General features: G+C 41.3%; 1 protein-coding gene across 2 annotated transcripts; it reads left to right on the forward strand.

The window, feature by feature from the left end:
• Positions 1 to 946: 946 nt before the first annotated feature.
• slc3a2 (solute carrier family 3 (amino acid transporter heavy chain), member 2) lies at positions 947 to 21,069 on the forward strand. 2 transcript variants are annotated; one of them, XM_018093425.2, is made up of 11 exons: positions 947 to 1,197; positions 6,535 to 6,632; positions 14,274 to 14,696; positions 16,337 to 16,510; positions 16,752 to 16,843; positions 16,939 to 17,010; positions 17,100 to 17,164; positions 17,307 to 17,484; positions 17,892 to 18,035; positions 18,136 to 18,237; positions 20,226 to 21,069. In XM_018093425.2, the coding sequence occupies exons 3-11, from the start codon at positions 14,276 to 14,278 to the stop codon at positions 20,580 to 20,582; spliced, it is 1,605 nt and encodes a 534-aa protein (XP_017948914.1). In that variant the 5' UTR covers positions 947 to 1,197; positions 6,535 to 6,632; positions 14,274 to 14,275; the 3' UTR covers positions 20,583 to 21,069. The 2 variants fall into 2 exon arrangements, with proteins under 2 accessions (XP_017948914.1, XP_002941505.2); XM_002941459.5 differs by lacking the exons at positions 947 to 1,197; positions 6,535 to 6,632 and adding an exon at positions 13,903 to 14,012.
• The last annotated feature ends 1,145 nt before the right edge of the window (positions 21,070 to 22,214 follow it).

Consider the following 22,214-nt stretch of genomic DNA (forward strand, 5'->3'; position numbering starts at 1 on the left):
AACTGGGCAGGACTCAGAAACATTGTCGCCGCACCATAGCCCCACCCCCATGACATCACAGCCCCTCCCAGCCCCACAACATCATGGTCCCACCCCCTTGCCTGGTTAAGAAAGCCTTCAGAAGTGGCAACCCTAATCCCAATGCAAGCTGTAAAACTGTTAGTGAATCCAGCAGCATATTCACGTTCACTTTTCCATTCGACATTAGGCATAATATAATAAAAATCTCTACATTTTGTGTGTAATGTAATAAACTAGTAACCCAGAGTAATATCAGCGAGTAGAATAAAGCGGTCAGCTATGAAAAAACATCTGATTGGTTGCTATTGGTTACTAGATGTAGGCAAATGTAAGACTATTTTACATTTTACATTTACAAACCCATTTATGTTTTGTTCTCCATGTAAAGGTACCCATACACCATAAGATCCGCTCGCTTGGCGATGATATCGGGAGAATCTAGGCTAATTCGCCCTGGGGCCAAACGATCGAATTATAATGACGGGCATAAGCAAAGTCGGTCCGGGGACCGCATCAACTTGCCAATGCGGTCCCCGATCCAACTAGAATTTTAAACCTGCCCGATCCTGATCTGGCTGATTTCAGGCGGCGGCAGTGCCCATACATGGGCCGATTAGCTGCTGAATCAGTCTAAGGGACCTTTATTGGTAGCTAGAATCGGCCCATGTATGGGGACCTTAAGCCTGAAAAAGAGGAAGATAACATTTCTAGTAAATAGTACAAAACAGAGGATATCAGTATTGTATTAAACTGTGTTTCAGCACTTTATTGTACATCATTACATATGTATTTATACATTTCAAGCAGATAGCAGCAAACCATTAACATAACAGAATGAGCAGGAATTATTAGCAGCAATAAGGTTGAGACCAACTGTCTATTTAGAATGTAACAGCTAGAGTTGCCTAGTACATATAAAGGGGCAGTAAATCCTTTGCAGAGCTGCCAGGGAATCTTACCAGACTGCTCATTGCTTCCCCAGCGCTTCCCTTCTCTTTTAGTCCTCTGTCAGCCTGAGGCGCTCAGTATCATGCAGCAGAGCTGAGGTGCCGACAGGTTTGGGCAGGGGAATGCCAGGCGGACATTTTAGGTTGGTTATCCGGAGCCATTTTGTGAGGAAGGAAAATGCCAGCCCAAAGCGTAAACCAGAGACAAAAGAAAAGCATCATGGGCAAGGTAAAATGGGAGGAGGAAGCAGGAAGAACTTACGAGTTATGAATGGCTGGGGCGGGGAAACACCGCATGGCAGGGGCAAAAAAGAGTGTCTGTACGTATGTATGTGTGGGTGGGATTGGCAATGAACAGCAAAACACTGACCATGCGTGGATTTCCGCCGACGCGTTCCCCCCCCTACTTCCTTAATTGTATGTTTCCTGCTTCTTACAATTTCCACCTAAAATTACATTCTGAGTACAAGTGTGTTCTTGCACAGTCAGTGAGCTTTCAGTGTGTGGAGCTTGTGAGGCGAGAAGCAGGGACACAGTCATGCTGTGCAGCTTGATGAGGGAAAGAGGGGCTCCCAGGGTGCAGATGATGGGGGAAAGAGGGGTGCCAGGGTGCAGATGATGGGGGAAAGAGGGGTGCCAGGGTGCAGATGATGAGGGAAAGAGGGGCTCCCAGGGTGCAGCTTGGTCGGAGTGGGTTGGTGCAGGAAGGTCAGCTCTGGAGCCGGCTTCAAAGGCAAGAGGAGGGCTTGGGTGGTGGGGGATGGGGGTGTGGAGCTATGCTGAACAAATCTCTCTGCTCTGCATGTTACTGAGTGTATCTAAGAGAGACCGGAGGGGAAGGGTTGGGGCTGGGAAGCAGTAAGCACAAGTATAATTGCTCTAATAAGAGCCCATGCCAGCTCTGCAAATCCTGGAAGTGCAACTTTATAAAGAATCTGTCTCGTCCCACATCAACATTTCCATTTTTGTTGTTTTTTTTTTTTTTTCATGTGATGGTATACCCTGACCTAATAATGTCACTTAAAATGCAGCCTCCATTTACAGCCAAACCTCGGATGTTACCATGGTAACTTACTGCCAGCCGTACCTCTGATGTTACCATGGTAACATGCTGCAGTGTGGCTCAGGCAACCCCACTCTCTGGAGCTTGTTATTATGGTGACAGCACTGTGGCTTATTAATGTGCCACCTTGTGACTTATTGTATTGTTTTGCTGAAGCAAAACAAGAATTTTCTCCCATTTAAACCCATTTTTTTTCTAATTACAACAATAGGCAAAAATTATATTCAGCACAAGGCCTCTTCTTTGAACTTAAGTTGAACAAGGGTTATACTTAGGGGCTGATTTACTAAGACACGATTTCGAATCCGAATTGGAAAAATTCCGATTGGAAACAAACATTTTGCGACTTTTTAGTATTTTTTGCGATTTTTACGGCGTCTTTACGATTTTTGCGTAAAAACGCGAGTTTTTCGGCGTCTTTACGATTTTTGCGTAAAAACGCGAGTTTTTCGTAGCCATTACGAAAGTTGCACAAAGTCGCGATTTTTTCGTAGCGTTAACACTTGCGCGCAAAGTCGCGCCTTTTTCGTAGCGTTAAAACTTAAAAGGCGCGACGTTTCGCGCAACTTTCGTAATGGCTACGAAAAACTCGCGTTTTTACGCAAAAATCGTAAAGACGCCGAAAAACTCGCGTTTTTACGCAAAAATCGTAAAGACGCCCAAAAAATACGAAAAAGTCGTAAAAACGCCGAAAAAAATCGCAAAATTACCGATCATTACGAAAAAAACGCAATCGGACACATTCGGCCCGTTCGTGGGTTAGTAAATGTGCCCCTTAGGGTTGCAGCCTGGGTGGTATTTTACTGGCCCAGCAGTAAAAATTATGCTCGATGCCAATGTTATTTATAGGGAAAAAAGACAAAAATAAAGGAAAAATGGAAACCCTCTACTGCCCCTGTAAATGCACCTTCTTGAACTAGAAATTCCTGCACATTTTTCGCAATTTATCTGGATCACCGCGTGTAAAGTGGCTCACATGCAGTGTTTCATATTTTAGTGAAAGGAGAGGCGTTTTCAGGAGATTTGTTGCCTGCCAGTAGCACTGAGAATTGTTTTTTTTAACCTACATTGTGCTAGCGTCCTTCCTCTCCTCTAAAATGAATTCCAGGATGTTATTAAAAAGTGTGCACAGCCGCAACAGACGTCAATGTCAGGAACTGAAAAACAGAGCTGTAAAAGCATTCTGAACATTTCCACACCTAGCTTTCTTCCTTCTCCCCCTTCCCCTCTGTTTTCCAGTACATGGAGCTCTGTTCCCTATTTCTTAGAAGAATCAGAACCGCTCTCTCCCTCCTCCCCTAGAGCTGGGAACAGATAGCCCTTGTGCACATACCAAAGCTTCAAAGCTCTGACTGGGGCTGCACTGTAGTACAACAACAGCTGGAGGTTGGTCTGTAATGTCTCCATTAATTATTCTTTGGCTTAAAAAACTGCATAGACAGGTCAGAGGGTTTGAGTTAAGGTGGCCATACACGCACCGATATTATCGTACGAAACCTCGTTTCGTACGATAATCGGTGCGTGTATGGTATGTCAGCGAGCCGACCGATGTCGCAGGAAGCTGCTGAAATCGGTCGGCTCGTCGATCGGCCAGGTTAGAAAATTTTGATCGGGCGCCATAGAAGGCGCCTGACCAAAATTCTCCCTTCAGAGCTGAATCGGCAGAAGGAGGTAGAAATCCTATTGTTTCTACCTCCTTACCTGCCGATTCAGCCCTGAATGGTGTGTGGCGGATCTGACGATGTTTCGTGCGACCGATGGTCGTACGAAACATCGTCAGATCGCCACGTGTATGGCCAGCTTTAGTTCTAAATAATGTATTTCCAAACAAAACTGTGTGCAAGCAGATAACATTGAGGTAACATTGATTGCAGAGCGGACACAAAGAGCTACATGTAGCCAGGTACTTGTCATGGCTACTAAATGCCAAAAAATACCCTGCCATAGAATTACCTCCGCTAAAACACACATAGAGGCAATTATCAGTAATTATCAGCATTGTCTAATTTGTAGCCGTGACAAGTAGCTCTATTATATGCCCTAAGTCAATTGCACCCCTCAGAAACACGCTCCATCTTTCCTGAAGTGGTTGGTGATCCTGGAAATTAGGGCAAAGACACATGGAGCTACTTAGTAGCAGCTACTTGTCACAGCCAGCGAACAAACGATCTCTTACAATCTCTGCTACCGCTGGCGACTAACCGGTCTGAAATGCCTTTCCACCAGAGTCACCGGTGGAAAGGCCTACATATCGCTTCTGCAGAAGCTTCTACTCCAGAAAGCCAATTATATGTGGACATAAATTATGTACAGTTGCTTTCCCTTCACTTGTTTACTGCTATGTGATCTCCAAGAGTGACTTTCTAGGTCTGTAGCTCAGCTATTTGTCATAGTCTGTAGCTGAGGCATGTCACTTTAGAGTCATTTAAGGGCTATTGTTTTGAAAGCCATAAAACAAAGATTCTCAAATACAGGTTATTTGGTGTACTGAGATGGAAACAATTTAAACCACTGGAGTCATAGAAATATGTACATTGATATTTGTTTCAATTACTTGACAGACATCCTTCAAGAATACATTCATTTTAAAATGACCCATGTCAGGTGATAGAAATCTGCATTTGTAATGTGCTAAATAGTCCACTAATGACTCTATGTTTCTTAAGTGTTGTAAGTAGAGTTTGTCTAAATCAGGCCATAGAGGGGGTTGAGAAATCCTCTTGCATCTGTGCAAATAATTTAGGAAGGCTATTTGTAAATATGTCAGAAAACTGTTGGATACCACATGGCTGCCAGGCCCGTTGTAGCTCTAAATTTTGAACCAGTAATTTGTCATTTTTCCACAGTGTTATGTTGGGGGAAGAACTGTTATGGTGGTATATATCATTGCCATTCCCCAAACTATATAGGTGGTATTAATCTGGCCATTGGAGTACCTAAAGATTGATGGGCTTAACAGTATCACATTTTAGAGTAATTTCCTTGGTTCCCAAGCAGGCGCTTGGTTTCAGTGGCAGGCATCTATATTGTTTTTCCAGAACCAAGGAATAACATGTTTCGGTTTCTGCTGCTAAATAATATGCCCTCTAGTCTCGGAGGGATGCGCCAGGTTATATTTATTGGTATCATAAAATTCTTTGGAGAGCCACACCCAGACTATGTACCTCTAGGAGAGGCAGGCCAAGCCAACCGGGTGCCCTAAGCAACCCAACTTGCTGCCTCGACCCTGCACCCTCCCCACCTCTGTGTGCACGCAAACATCCACGAACATACATGCATGCGCCTTAATGTCATTTGGTACCATGCAACTCATGCGACAAGTGGCGGCATAGGCAAGGGAACACAGACTAGGGGTAGGCAGAAAAGGTACCTGCCTGGCACCCCTCCATCAATGTGCCCTAGGCCCTTTTTCCCACCCCTAGTTCCAACCTTGGCCTCTAGCAGGGCAGCTCTAGTCTAATAAACAGTAATGGTAGTGGAAGTTCTATAAACAAGCTTCTCTGTCCCTGTCTAGTGTCTAATTTTAGTCTGTTTATAAATGTGATGCACGGTTCACTTAAGTACAGTACCCTGTTTACATGGAGTTTTGCTGACAAATGCCTAAGTGTTATGCTCAACTCAGAGCTGCAAACATGTTTCAACTTACACCATTCCAAACGCTTGTCTCCTTGGCTGAGCTAACAGGCATACTCACCTTATATAAAAACTTTCAGAATGTTATAGGACCTATTCTAAGCAATCTTTCAAATGGTATTTATTTACCTTGTATAGTTTTTTTTTAATTATAAGCATTCCTACTCTGTCTGTTTCCAGCCAGCAACTGAAAAAGCTGTTTGTCAGGGTCAATGTTTCCGGCAAATACAAAACAGATGGACTGTGAGGATTCAGTTTTATTGTTTTTTTTTCAAGGGGATGTTCACTTAAAAACTGGTTGTGTTTTTTTGTAATAAAGAAAAGAAGTTATTTTAAAGCAACTTTCTCTACATCACTTAAACAATTCTAAATGGTTTTAAATGTATTGTAAATGCAATGCAAATTTCTATTTTTCTGGCCGTTTATATTCTTTGCTTTTGACTTCTGAAATGTTGCAACAAAAGCCAACTGATAAGGAGAACTGCCTTCTACTGCATTGTTTCAAAAGTCAGACCCATAGGTAAGAAAGATAAACAAGGATTGCTTTCAAGTGCAATTAAATTTACAAATAATATAATTGAGTTTTGATATATTATCATGCTTAATTGGGTATGTATAATGATTGGTTGTATGCACTATTTAAACACCGTGGTCACTTCTGGGTATTATCCTGACGACGGTCCCTGGTGGATCGAAACGCGTCGATGTGAGTGTGGAGCAATAAAACTTTTTTGATATTTTTGAACAATTGAAGCCGTGAGTGCTTTCTACTGCAGCTATACAAATAATATAATGTATAACAGAAAGCTGGTTAGAATTACATTTTCTCAAATTATGCAAAAAGTTCCTTTAATTATCTTTCCTTTTCAGGCCTTTGCCAAATGATCTGCTGTTCTGACCTCCACACTGAACAGAACCAAATAATGCTGCTGCCAACATAACGCAAAAAAATCTACAGGATTATTAAGGTGAACTTTATATATTGATACTTTAATGATTACTTTGTATAGTAGGGCAAATTTTCACTTCAATCATAATTATTATTCAATTTATTTTTAGAATATTTTTATATTTAATATTTGAATATATTTTATATTTTTTTTTAAATGGCACATTTTTACTATTAAAAACACACTAGAAATAATGCACAGCACTTGCCAGAGGCTTATCACAAACTGTATAGGCAGTATTTAAGGTTGAGACTGGATCATGAGGCAGAACAGTATTAAGAGCAGGGCACGGTCTGCATGGCTTTCCTCCAATTTCTTTCCACATTCTCACATTTCAAAAAAACATGCAGACAGGTAAACAAGTTCCTGATGAAGCTGAACTTAGTAGGGGCCCCACACAGTCTGCAAAGTGCAAAAAAAGACAGCCAAACATCTGTGGCTTAAGGTGGCCATACACGGGCCGATTCTAGTCGCCGATATCGGCCCGTGTAGGGGCACCAACAAAGAGCCTGTCCGACCAATATCTGGCCTGAAATTGGGCAGATATCGATCAGGCAGGTTAAAAAATTTAATAGAATCAACTTGTTGATGCGGTCCCTGATCCGACTTCTCCTATACCCGTTGTTCTAATTCGATCGTTTGACCCCAGGGCCAAACAACCTAATTAGCCTGGATTCGCCTGATATCGCCCACCCGTAGGTGGGGGATATTGGGAGAAGATCCGTTCGTTTGGCAACATCACCAAGCGAGCAGATCTGAAGGTGTATGGCCACCTTTAGAGTCATTTATTGCACCTTGCCCACTGTGTGGGGGGCAAATAGCCACAGGCCTCTCAGCCCTAAAGCTTTCAGAATGCACCTTGAATTCACTGATGTCTGCATGAGGCATCACTTGATTCAAAAGAGGTGGGAGAAGAGGCACGTAGGTGTCTTAGTGCTTTTGGTTACCCTAGTGCTCTTGCACTAAATGCACTAAATAAATGACCCTAGTGTGTTGTGTGAATGTGATCTTCTCACAGCGAATCTCCATATATGATATAAGTCTCAGCCTCATGGCACTGTTGTTTCTCTGACATTTACCAAGTCAACAGAGGAATTTTCAAAATGTGGCTTCCGGACCGCTGCTAAATTCAAACTGTCTAAATAGTGTAAATAGGGGTATCATTTTAGTAACATGTTAGCTATTAGAGCATGGGTGCCAAATCCCAGGAAAATTCCTAGTACTGTGGAATACAGACATTTGTAGCTTTTCAAGGCTTTAGACATGTAGGTTTGACATATTAAAGCATGGAAACAATCGGGAAGGCAGACCCTGTATCTGTGTGTAGAGCACCCAGTGGGACACTGAATGGTGTTTGCAAAAAATCTTATAGGATTTTAAGGGTCCCCTAAAATTAATATGTGGGACACAACAAATTCAAGTTACACCAGTTATAAAGGTTTTCTCCTTACTGAAACAAATATTTAAAAGTGAAATGTTTGCCAAAAGTGTAAAATGTATTTGTCTTTAGTGCAGATGCTGTCGGAGAGATTTTTTTTTTTTAGAAGCCCTTACAGCATAGCATCCTTAGAAATAGCTTTCTTCCTTTGCATATGGCTCATTTATTGGTCACATTTCTGTATATAATCTGGATGTTCAACGTATACACCCTCTTATTGTACAGCACTGTGTAAAATGTTGGCACTTATATAAGTGTTAATACTACAAGGGGACAAGGACTACATATACGCACTGATTTATGCCTCGTCCCAACTTAAACCATGTGGAATGTGGGAAAGGTGGAAGTGCAGAAAAACAGATACAAAGCAGCCAGCCACCATTAGGCACACATCTTTGCAGTTGAATGACATGCAAGTATGCACATTATATGCCCCCCATCTAAAAGCAGCGCATGAACAGTCCATGGGCATATACATTCTTACTAGCAAGTCATCCATTGGTTACTAGAAGAATCATCTTTAGAGCTTGACCCCATGAAGCGACTTACTAGCCCGCGATCACTGCTATCGCAGACGAGTAACCGGTCCAAAAAGGGTTTCCACTGACAACAATAGAAGTTGTCAGTGGAAAGCCTTTCTAGCGGGTGGGTTGGCATTGTGGGGAGATTAGTATTTATGGGAAAACAAGCTCTTTCAAAATGAGCTGTTTCAGGCAACTCTGACACCCCTGTGTCTGCTCCTCATCAACCTTGTCTCAATCACCTCTACAGCTCTTGTATATTTATAGTGTTTAGAGGGGCCTTCCTCAGTACACAATGTTTAAGTGCTCTCCTTAACTGAAATTCTCATTAACAACAGAAAGTTTGCCATTGTGAATTACTCACCCTTGGTAAAGCACGCATAATTTCTGTGGACAGATATTTGCCACCTCTGTTTGAGTGCCTGTCTGAGGCTCACCTCGTAGCAGAAAGTTTACCCCAGTGTGCTGTCAATGCAGTTGCAACTGTCCATAGACACATTTCCATGTGAATAGGGTGCAGATGTCAGTGGGTACGGCCCTTTTGATTGCTCTGTCTTTGGGAGATGCTGGAGCTGTCAGGCATGAATAATTTTAATTTCTCAGTTTGGCTTTACTGTATGATGCCTGTCTAGCTAAGGCAATATCTGCCACGAACAGACCATCTCTGACTTATTTGTACAGGAAATGCCTGCAGATGGGGGTGGTCGAAAAGAGCCCCTCTGTTCCGATGTGCTTTCTGGTGTGTCTGCACCAGAGACTCTGCTTCTGCCTGGGTGCAGACACACAGAGAGATTCTGGCATGACAATGCATGGAACACCTAAATTGCTCCGTGTGCACCCAGGCATGTACATGGAGTGTCTCTGGGTGCAGACACACGAGAGAGCCAATTGGAGCTGCTGTTTTTCAGCTTGTCCTTATACGCAGAGCGAGAAACTGCCCACTGTAGCAGAAGCTTCAGGTTGATGGCAAACTTAACACAAAAATACCCGAATGTGCCATTTTGGGACGTAATCCGATTGCAGGCAGTCTTAGCAGTGACGGTATGTACACCGGCGGATATATGCAGAGCGGGTACAATGGCAGTCGAAAGGTTTTGTGTGCCAGGCCTTAGAGTTGCACGTCACTTCAAGGGCAGGAATGGGCTGGTTTCATTTCTCTGCTGAAATGTACAACAATTCAGGGTTATTAATGAACCCAAAACAGACAAGTAAATAGACTCATTAATAATTGGTGGCGGTAAAGCGGACAAAAAACCACAAAAGGTCAAAGGCCAAGAGAAAGTTATACCTAGAAAGTTCTTAGGCCTGGGTGTACAAACCCCAGGCCCGCCACCGTTATATGCACTCTCAATGAAGGTAAGTAGAATTAATCTCACCAAGTTCGATGTATGGTCCGGGTGCTGCCAGCCCCGAACCCGTAGCCTGGGGAGCAAATTTCAATCCAAAGCAAAAACGGCTTCATCAGCACTCGGAACGGCCATGGTATTTAAAAGAAACCTTTATTCATTCCATTTAAAAACACAGAGGCCTCATTTCTCTGCTGCCCTTGATTCTGTCAAATGAAAAATAGCGAGTGTCAATCTGTGACCTGTATTCTGTGTGCCTTGATAGGATAGCCCAGGTCCTCTAATTCACTCTGCAAACCTGAAGCACAAGTAAGGAACAAGTCAAACAGGTTACAATAGATTGCATTAGTTTCCGATTTCGCTCCATGCTTATAAGGTTTTTATATATTTTGATTGAGTTCCTGTTTCCGATTTCTTGTGCCAAAGGAAATTCCCCTTTCCATTTCCTTCTGTTAGAGGGTAGTAATTAGATGTAAGACAGGCACTGCCATTTCAACATTTGCCTGGAAAATCACTGACACTAGCAACTTTTTTTTTTTTAATTTGAAGATTTTTATTGGTTTTTACAAGAAAGAAAACAGTACAATCAACATATTTGATTTGCATTCAAACATCGTTTCATACTTGTTTGCAATAAAGGCTTCAAATTTGGTAACATATTGATTTTGTGCTTATTTTTCTTTTTGATTTCGTGCTTATTTCTCTCTTTTAGCGGGCTATGGTTGATTGGTTAAGAGAAAGTGGTATAGTAGGATGGGTAGAGGTGTGAGGATAGGGTTATTGGGGTGGGGGAAGAGAGATAGAAGTAGAGGGAAGGTTAAAAGTTACCGGTTCACGTTGATTTCTATTCGGAGCTATCTGTCTGCTGGCTCTCCAGGTATTGGGCCCATGGATACCACTCCAGTTCCCCATCGTAGCTCTTGTCCAGTAATCTATTTCTGATCGATTCCATGGCTTTGATCCAGTTTATTTTTGTTATCAACTGGTGTACCAGGTATGTTAGGTTGCTTCCAGTTAGCTGCTAATAGTGTTCTTGCTGCCGTTAGGATGTGGGCTGTCAGTTTACGTGTTTGTTTGAGTTGTGCGTTTCTTGTTTGTATTCCTAAGAGGAAGAGTTGTGGGGTTGGTTCTACAGTGGTGTGGAGAACCTCGGAGAGTAAAGTTGCTACCTTTTGACAAAATTCCTGGGCTATTTTGCATGTCCACCATGTGTGTAGGAATGATCCTTGTTCTCCACATCCCCTAAAGCAGGTTGATAGTTCTAGGTTGTTTGTAAATTTACTGATATGGGTTGGGGTGTATTACCATCTAAAAATGATCTTATATGCTCTTTCGCTTGAGACTGCACAGATCGAGGTTTTGCTAGCTGTGGACCATATAACACTAGTAACTTTTGTTATTGTTACTTTTATGCTTTGCTTTCTATTTTGGCCATCTCCTGTTCAGCTTTCAGTGTCTCATTCAAGCCATTGCCTGGTTGCTAGGGTTAATTCAAGCCTAGCAACCAGATAGCTGCTAAAATTCCAAACTGGACAGCTGCTGAACAAAATGCTAAATAACTAAAAAGAAAAAAAAACAGTTGAAAACTGTCTCAGATTATCACTGTTTGCATTATGCTAAATGTTAAATGTGAACTACCCCTTTAGTAGCTGCCTCAGGCAGGCAACAAGTACACATTTCCATCTGGGCTTTTTGTCTAAGGGCAGTGGCACACCTGAAGATTAGTTGCCCGCCATAAAGCTTTATTACCTTAGGCGACTAATCTCCTTTACACGCCATACCACCGGCAAGAATGTAAATCGCCAGTGGGATGGCATATGTGTTGCTTCGGTTTCCCAAAGTTGCCTCTCAAGGAATCTCCCTTGTCGTGGGCGACTAATTACATTACATTAACATTTATTTATAAAGCGCCAACATATTCCGCAGCGCTGTACAATCTCCCCACAATGCCATCTCACCAGCTAGAAAGGCTTTCCACCGGCGACTTTCATTGTTGTCGGTGGAAACCCTTTTCCGAGTTGCCTCTCGTGGTGCCCTGTATGTCATCCCACTGGCGATTTACATTTTAGCCGGTGGCATGGCATTTCAGGGAGATTAGTCGCCTGCAACAAGGGAGATTTCTTGCGCAGAGATTAGTCGCCGCGTGACAAATCACCCTTGTCGTGGGTGACTAATCTCCCCGCAATGCCATCCCACCGGCTAGAAAGGCTTTCCATCGGCGACTTCTATTGTCGGTGGAAACCATTTTTGGAGCGGTTACTCACCTGCGATAGCAGTGATCAGGGGCTAGTAAGTCGCTCCATGGGGTCTTGCCTTAAAGATGATTCTTCTAGTAACCAATGGATGACTTGCTAGTAAGAATGTATATGCCCATGGACTGTTCATGCGCTGCTTTTAGATGGGGGGCATATGATGTGCATACTTGCATGTCATTCAACTGCAAATATTTGTGCCTAATGGTGGCTGGCTGCTTTGTATCTGTTTTTCTGCACTTCCACCTTTCCCACATTCCACATGGTTTAAAAATTCAGTTGGGACGAGGCATAAATCAGTGTGTATGTGCATTCCTTGTCCCACCAGCCAAACAATCTAATCTTAAAGTGTATGGGCAACTTTAGGGAGCAAAATATACATTTACAGACCTTAAAACCCATGACTACACAGCAGGCATTTATGTGCTTTTTTAAAGGTGTAATTCTACCCTCCATGGTCAGCTGCCCCTCCTTAAATACAAGACTACCATCTGTCTCATTTAAAAACCAAATAGGCTTTGACCATGTCTAAATGTGACCATTCACGTTAAGATTTTTAAAAGATCTTTTAGTTATTGAAGGCCAAGCTTATACTGAAACAATTGTTTAAAAGTTCAATTTGCCCATCCAGGAAAATTACAATTTCAAGGGATATAGTCTGGCTGAAGCTAGGAAAACCACCTGCTTGGTCCTGCAAACAATGGGACAATGGGCAAATTTCATTGCTAACAACGAAAATTTTCAAACCTGTCCGATCGGTTTTCTGACCAATGTTGAATGAAACCCCCCCCCTAGATGTGTGATCATTCGGTGCCCCCTAACCTTAAGATAATTTGACAGATTTGTCAGATCACACTAAACTTGTCAGTTAGGGAGAGAAAAATCTTAATGTGTATGCCCAGCTTTAGCACAGCCAGTGGTACCCAAAGTTCAATTTGAAAGCAACCATTCTACTTAGAGATTTGATAGGTATTTGTGTTAATATTAGTCACGTGACATAAACTAATAGTGCCACCAAAAAAAAAAAAAAGGTCCCAGCGTTTATACTGATTTATCATGCAAGTATCATACGTATATGATATTTAGTATACTTTATACTTACATTATCACAATAAAATCTACGCAAAAGAGTGCAAAATTTGCTTATGGAATATTAGGCAAGCAACTGTCTATCAAGGAATTCCTTATGAATGTTGTACTTCTAAGGCTTTCTCAAATTTGATACAGCTCAGATGGAATCTCCATGCTGTATATATAGATAATAAAAGATATATATTTTTGCAAATATTTTTTACACCCTTAGCATGCAGAATACTTGCTGTCAAATCTGGTGGCGGAGCTACCAGGGAAGGACTGGTGGTTACCCCCTCTCTGTTGTGATTAGTGCTTGTGTCTAGACTTTTGCACCAGTTTGATAGGAGAGGGGGCAAGTAGGAAAGCATGAGTAGGGCAATGCCATATACAAATGGCCAAGTGAGCATTTATTGTCCAGGAATAGGAATTCTGTATTCTAACAGCAACCCAATAACATTAAATGCAGATTTCTGTATCTCTTGCACGAGTGTTGCCCTATTGCTCTTACACTAATGTCTTACTATTGTCTTATGGACATTAGCTTTTTCGTTTGCATGTGTAAATTAGGGACAGTCCATTTGGAGTTTGTGCTAGTACTACAGCTCAATATAATAAGCAGTTCCTCCTTAAGAAGGAGTGGGAGGGAGTGTGTACAGGGAGGGACTATCCTTTCCTGCTTTATATAGTGAGGCAGCCTCTGACACAGTGTCACACAAAGCCCTTACTGACAGCTGCCTGGAGCGTGAGCACAAGACACCAGGACACCGGTGAGACAGGCACTATCTAACGTCTTGCGTGTATAAGGGGCAGATTATGTTGCATACTACTCCTGAGGAAACCATGTAGTAATTCTCTACTGAGACAGCAATATGATTGTACAATAGACTGTATACTGCATGTTATGATAGCTAGAATCTTGTACATTTACATATAGAAGGTTTGCTTTGTTAATATTAGATTACACAGCCCCTTTTTTCCTGCCATTTTTCCTCTTTTTACACTGTGTATCACATTATTATTGTCTTTAGACATGACTCAAGATACCGCCCTAGACATGAAAGACGTTGAACTGAATGAATTGGATCAAGAGAAGGTCCCAATGGCAGGTGGGGCTGGGGACAGCCCAACTGGAGGGGGAGAGAAGAATGGCGTTGTTAAGGTGAAGCTTGAAGATGATGATGCGATTGGAACCAAGAGTCAGAAATTTACAGGGTTGTCTAAAGAAGAATTACTGCGAGTAGCTGGTACCCCAGCATGGGTGAGAGTCCGATGGGCATTGCTGATCCTGTTTTGGTTAGGCTGGGCTGGCATGCTAGCAGGAGCTGTGGTCATCATTGTACAAGCTCCTCGCTGCCAGCCTTTGCCAGCAATGGAATGGTGGAACAAGGGACCCCTCTACCAAGTTGGAGATCCAGCAACCTTTCAAGAAGATGGGGCAGGAAATATTCAGAGTAAGTAGAAACAGGTGATAACGTGATTAGGAATATATTTTAGCACAATTATTGTTTAGCTGGGTATAAATGTAAATTGTGTAGCATCATGTCTAACTGCCTCTCATGAGACCCATGAAAAGTCATAGCTGGGGTGAATTAAGGTGAATCATAATGAAAGAGTCAAGCGTGTAGCCTGAGCATAACCACTGTGTTATTAGTGAGATTCATACTAAGCTATAAAAATCTCTGTCTGAGGGATTCCTGCTATTACATTAAACTCATCTGTGCTCTGCCATTTAGCCTCCCTCTAGCCGCGTGCGTCTCAGTCTGCTGATGTATGAATGACACAGCAGCATAGTATTGCGTCAGAAAAGCCGGCATCTCTAACTGGCAGCTACACCAGTTTCAGCCAGTCAGGATTAGTATTGCATCAGCTGCTTTGGCTATCTGCATTTGTAGGCGTGGTATTAATTTAGTATAGGTGCCACCATATAATGTATGTTTTCTAGAACAAAACACCACCCTAAATTGGCTATAGCACCTTTAATATTTTTAGTTTCTAAAAAAAAAAGAGGTATACTATATGGATATAAAACTGTGTTTATTATACTAGGTATAAAGGCTTGCATATATATATATATCTATAATATATATCTAAAAATATTTTATAGTGAATTAAATGCTGTGATTAAATGTTGCCTGTTTATAAGAATGTGGTCATTATTGATCTCTTCATTTGCAACAGAATATATTTTATTTTGTATTGACCTCTGTATATCTATAAAGCTATTGTTGCACAGCGCAGAATGTGAGAGTAGGGAAAAAAACAAGGAACGGAGAGCATAGAGGTCACAGCGAGAAGGAGGAGGAGGGAGAGTGCATTTCAGAGTCATGTGTTCTGAATAAGAGTGGGGGCTGGGAGCAAACATGTTCTTCTGCATATTTCTGCAGGTTATCTTGAGCCTAACACTTGCTGCTTAGAAGGCTGGTTAGGTGCAGAGGATGTGTCAATAAACAAAGTCAAGAGTCCAGCTCTACGGGGCAGGGACCTCCTTCCTACTGTGTTTCATACCACATGGCACTTATTCCCTGTGTATTTATACTTATTTATTGTATTTATTATAACGCTTGTTCTCCCTGTGTGTAATTGTGTATATTGTAAGATTGTACAGCGCTGCATACCCTTGTGACGCTTTATAAATAAAGTTATACATACAGACTGGGATTCAAAATAGGCCCTGACGTATGAAGTATACAGAGGCCCAAACAGCCCCCCACAAGTCCACTATATAGTGACTGTCTATGGCATCTTACAGCAGCCCCTCTGGCATTTGCCAGAATCCACAGCTTGCCAGTCTGTGTTGGCTTTAAGCATTTTGAAGTTAGAACTTATACCATACCAGTAACAAGAAAATTACACCAAACATGGTTGTTCTTTTGTCACTCAAATATTACCATCTTCTCTGTTTGCTTATCTGGGTTTTGTGAACATTTAACATTCATAAGACCCTGCAGTCCCATGTAGGAATACTATAAAAGTATATTTGTTGTGATATGAGGTGGGAGGGGCTTCTTTTGCCATTTTGTTCTTAGCCTTCCATGATATTTCTTAATACCTGCTCCAGAGGATAATGACAGTTTTCTTACTTCTCCCTCAGGTATAGAGAAGCGCCTTGAATCACTTACCAGTCTGAAAATAAAGGGTTTGATTATTGGTCCAATACATGCTACAAAGAAAGATGAAATTGACAAAACCATACTCACTGATATTGACCCTAATTATGGCACACAGGAGCAATTCACCAGTCTGCTGGAAGCTGCGCGCAAAAAGAGTAAGTGGTCTGAATGAGAGATTGGAAGTTGTACAACCTGTTCCCCATTCCTATAGATTGTAAGCTCTTGCAAGCAAAGCCTTCTCATCCTATTGTTTTATTCTTTAACCTATGCCTGGTAGTTTATTGTAAGTCCTCTGTATGATGATAGTAATGATGAAGTAGTAATTTGTATTTTATGGTGCTGTGGCAGGTAATTGTTTATATTCCCTATCGTGCCTAAAATCTTCCTTTCATGCAGGTATCCAGATCATCTTGGACCTCACTCCTAATTACCGCAGTGAAAAAAGCTGGTTTGAAAAGACTGACATTAACTTTGAGGATAACGTAAAGGTGTGGCAGATTCATTCTATATTCGAGATTGTACAACTTCACAACACTGTAAAAAGCAGATGTATCCAAAACTTAATGCATTTTCCTTTATTTAGGAAGCAATTAATACTTGGCTGGAACGCGGTGTCGGAGGTATATACTTTGGAGACAGTGAGAATTTGCCCAATGTAAGTGATGCACTAGGATGCCCCACTCATACTCAATGTTTAGTTGATAGTTAATGTGTAGAGTGCTTAAATTCATGTATATTTTGCAGACAAGCAACTTTATATATGAATGGGGGAACATGACTGCCAATTTCAGCAAAGAAGGAAAACCAAGGTAAATAATGCTTTAAAGGGAGATCTGTGTCCTTCTGTCTCACATGTATGTAGCTTATATGTTACTTTCTGCTAGGTTATTGCTGTAGATCTGTATGGACACATTTTCCTTATTATTTTCCCTTCTCCCCCCCCCCCCCCAGAGTCCTGCTGTTATCCTCAAATAGTACTCAAAACAAGCTTGCTGGCAACTTCAACGAGACTGATGGCATACTCTTCTATCGCTTCCTGGATGCTGAGAACAAGAAAAGCTTTAGATCTTTGGGTGGGGACATCAAGCAGTATGTGGAAGAAACTGGCATCCTGGGAAACAGTTGGATGGTAAGGACATGGGCTTGTATCTGTCAGATAATGTAGAGAAAGGGACAAAGCAATATGCTGCCTTTACTACTATTGCAAAAATATAGCAATATCCTTTACAATTTATGTCCCAATTTAAGAAAAGATTTTGGATATACCTGTATACAATTTGATAACTAGCCTCTCATGGAGGAAGTGGACACGATGACAATGCTGGTAAAATTATCTGACCTAACTGGTCAGATACAGACCCCACAATGACATAAACTTGGCTTATGAAGTACAAGCTACATTCATTAGGCAAGTATATGTGTGGGTGGAAAGAGGGTGGGCTATCTATCATGTTTTGAACCGATTTACAAGGTGTTTAACCATCATCTGTTATGAATTCTGTTTAAGTAGATAATAATATTGCTTTTTTCCCACAGATTGGAGCACCACAAATGGGCCATATGGCTTCTTTGGTCAACGAAAAGCTATTTCGTGTGTACCAGCTGCTCCTCTTCACACTGCCAGGCACACCAATCTCATTGTACGGGGATGAAATTGGACTTAAAGACCTTCCTAGCAAGGTATGACAGATTGTATATTATTTTGGCAGCTCTTTTCTTTCCCCAAGTGCACACAGCCTCATGTAATGGCACTTTTTCTCTCTCTTTTTTTGAACATTAGCCTGCTCAGTCTTCAAGACCTAACATGCAGTGGGATGAAGTTTCAGTGGCTGCTAATTCCCCACAAATCTTATCCGATGTAAATGCAAATGTCACATTTAAGGTGAGAATAGCTCTAGAGCTAAATTACAATATGATGCTGTATTGATGTTACAATGAAAAACACTACTGTTACATTCAACATCGACTGTAATCAAGTAAGTAGCCCCTATTGCTCTTGTGACTGCTTGGAAGGTTGTTGCACAACAGGACTGGATTCTTGCTGCCTTGTTGTTGCCATGTATGGCCAACTTGGCCTAAGTAGAACCACATTGAGGATTTTAGCCACTTCTTATTACCCTGTCCTCACCAAGGCAAGCTGCATATATTCTGTGGTGATTCTGACAATGTTGGCAAGAAAAGTAGCTGTAGATAATCACTGCTGATATACCTGGAAGGCTCAGCAAGAAGTATATAGCCAATTTAGATTATTGCTAGTGAAACAAAATGAGGACTGCAGAGCTAGCAGGGGCATTTACAGTCACTGGTCTGCTGGGTGTCCCAATGAACACATAGGTGCTCATTTATTTGCACTCGTCACATTTGCACCTAAGCAACCAATCAGTGGTTAGATTTTTCCAGCCAGCTACAGGTTGAATACTGAAAGCAATCATCCGCCAAGGTTCAGATTTGACTAGTGTTTACAAATCACCCCCATAGCTTGGTGTATATTTGCAAAGAGGATCGTTTTCCAAAAAATTTGGGGAATAGTGGGCACAGTAATGTCTAGTTATACAATTGACATAGAAAGTGTCCAAATTACTGAACCATCATAGAGAAGTAACTCTCATTTATGTGACTTGCAACCTCTTTCCACTCTTTTAACATACTTTAATGTTGCTGTGAGTTCCATGTGAAACACGCCAACCTACTTGCTCTAAAATAAAACCAAAATCTTTTTGTCAAAAGTTATTTATGCCACCAACATGAACAACGTCAATACTGTCATGAATCAGAAAGGGTGCCTTTGACCTCGAGATGGTTTCAAAGGCTGCAAATCACGCAGAAAAATAAATAACATAAATTACAACTTCCAGATCAGTCACAACAGGACAGGACATTTTAAACTATTACTTATTACACTTATTACACATAGCTCAGTGTAATATTAAATGATACCGCTGCCTTGGTTTAATATGTAATTAGATTTCTGCTTGGTTAGCTTGCCAAATAAGGGGTTAATCATGTACAAATGAAAACTATCTGAATAAGATACCTGACCTGTGATCTTTACTGTGTAATCACTGCATTTCTATTTTCACTGCCCTTTCCCCCCAGATTTATCTTTTGGATAACCAGCAGATTAATTCTTGCTGTAGTTAGCATTCCAAGCACATGTCCCGACTCAGCAGATTTCATTGTTTAATCAGTTCCCTTTCGGCAGAGCCAGTTCCAGCAGGAACTTAGAAATAACCTTTGTCCTACTTACTCATGGTGGCAGCCCCTGCCAAAAGAACAGCTTAGGGTAAACACACATGGAGTACTAAGTAGCAACTACTTGTCACGGCTCCTAAATGCCAGAACATACCCTGCCATAGACAATACTGAGAATTGCCTTTGCTAAAAACCCCATAGAGACAATTATCAGTAAATTAGCAGCATTGTCTATTTTTGTAGCCCTGACAAGTAGCTGCTACTAGTAGCTCCATGTGTCTTCTCCCTTTACAATGCCACAGTGAATTTAAACACACCAAGAATGCTTTTCTAAACAATTGCATCAAGGATCTTGCAGCAAAGTCTAAAGGGAATCCTGTTATATTCTTTTACATAGAAAGTTGGTGTTGTGTGGGCCTTACCTGCTAGGTTTACCATAGACTTTGCTTAAAAACAGCAGTTTTGCTTTTTGTTTATGCAGTAAAAGTGTACTAAGCACTGGTTCTGTAACAATTAATCAGTCTTGTTTTTACTGTGCTACCATAGTTAAGATACACAAAGCTAGTTGTCATTGCTATGGGTTAGTAGAGCAGCATTCATTTAATGATTTAAAAGTGAAGCACTCTGTTAAACTGATTTATCTGTACAAAAAGCTAAACCTTTTTATCCTATCTGCAGGCACAGGATACTGACAAGGGGTCGTTCCTAAACATATACAGGAAATTGAGTGACCTGCGTGGGAAAGAACGATCCCTCCTGCATGGGGAATTTGTATTACTGTATAACAGTGACAAGGCCATAGCTTTCCTAAGGAGCTGGGACCAGAATGAGCGATATGTGACAGCCTTGAACTTTAACTATGAGGGAGAGGTAGAACTCTCCTTGAAAAAGGACAGAGGCGAAGAGCTGCCAGAACACGGCACAGTAGTGTTGAGTTCCAGCTCCCAACGAAAAGAAGGGGAAAGTGTTTCCCTAAAAAGCTTGCAGTTAGGAGCTGGAGAGGCTTTACTCCTTAAATACCCTTATAGTGGATAACCCCCTACATCCCTGTGAGGGGCAAACACTTACACATTCCACTTGCTGACCCTTCTTTCCAGTGCCAAGAAGCACATGTTGTTAACCTTCCCTTTAAACCTTTTAACACATCCCTACCCTTTGTGGCAGTGGCATATACTGTAACCTGCCATTTATATTTGCCAAGCGGTCATATTTTTCATGTTCAGAGGATAAAAACTTAAAAACAGTTTCTGAAACGCGTTAAGAGCAATAAGTGGAGTGTTGTTTTCTGCTTAGTTTTGTCATACACGTGCTCTGAGGTGTGTTTTTATGTTGTCATTTCATGTTTTAAAGGCTGTGGCACTTTTAGCCCTCTGAGCATGGAGAGATGGGCCGCAGCCAGGGGAATATGAATGTCTGTGGATCTTGTGTATTTGGGGAGGGGAAAGTTTGGTTACAGTTGTGCAACATGGTGCTGGTCAGCAAAAAATTCCTACTTCAATAAAGTTAGTGTTTGTTTCATAGGTGACGGTGTGCTGTCATTATTATATTATACTCATTATTATACTCACCTATACTCTCACTGAGAAATCTGCCTATATATCTTTTCTATCACACACATATATATACATATATACCTATTTACACCTGTATACTACCTTTACACCTATTACTTTGTTGTCCCCTTCCTGATATGTTTGTAGTCCTCTTACAACTGACTTTAATTGAACAATAACATCAGTGGAAACAGTTTCTTGGAGTAATTTGGTTTAATGCAAAGCAATCCTCTCTTTTCTCATTCAAGTGACTCTTAGAATTAACTGACAGTATTATACACAATGTAATATATAGATCTCCTCAGCACTGTGGAATATTTAAGTGCTGTATAATGAATGGTAATAGTAAAGGCAAGGGCACACAGGGATAACTGCAGGCTGACAATCTGCCCCTACACATAACAAATCTACTTGTTCCTGCACCGGGAGCCAATATACACCAATAAACACCAAATCTCGCGTTTGTTGGTGGATAATGGCTGCGTGTGCCTGCACCTTCTGGGTGCAGGCCCAACTAGAATATTTTTTTAAGTATAGGGGCAGATTGTCTGCACTTATCAGCAGGGACAGATTTATCAAAATGGGATATAAACGCTCACCACAGAAAAATTCAGCCATTTTCTATTCATTCCTCTGGGATTTTTAGAAGCGTATTTATCAATGAGTGAAGTTGAAGTTCAACATTTGATGGTTACATTATTGGTTTGTATAGTAGGGAAATGCTTTCCTTGGGTTTGCCTGCCTGTTGACAAGCTTGTTTCAAGCAACATAGGTGGTTGGTATTTGAAAGCAGGGTAATTGCTCCGGATGGCAGAGCTGGTAATCCCTGAAAGATTTTGTCTCCGGCATATTTAGAGTAAAAATTGCAGATATTGAAATGACTTATTTCCAGTGGGATTGAGTAAATAACCCGATTTTATTGATTAGATTTCCACGTTTGGGTGGTATAGCTAGGCAGAAAAAAGGGGGTTATTATGCATGGAGATTATTAAGATTATTAGTTGGCACTAATTGTGGCAATATATAGGGAATATGTGTTCCATATTTGGATGGTGTAGATTAATAATGAACTTTCAATAGGCAGTAATTTAATTTGTTCTGTTCTACAATCTAC

Source organism: Xenopus tropicalis, chromosome 4 (genome assembly GCF_000004195.4).
Source record: "Xenopus tropicalis strain Nigerian chromosome 4, UCB_Xtro_10.0, whole genome shotgun sequence".
NCBI classification, from domain to species: Eukaryota; Metazoa; Chordata; class Amphibia; order Anura; family Pipidae; genus Xenopus; species Xenopus tropicalis.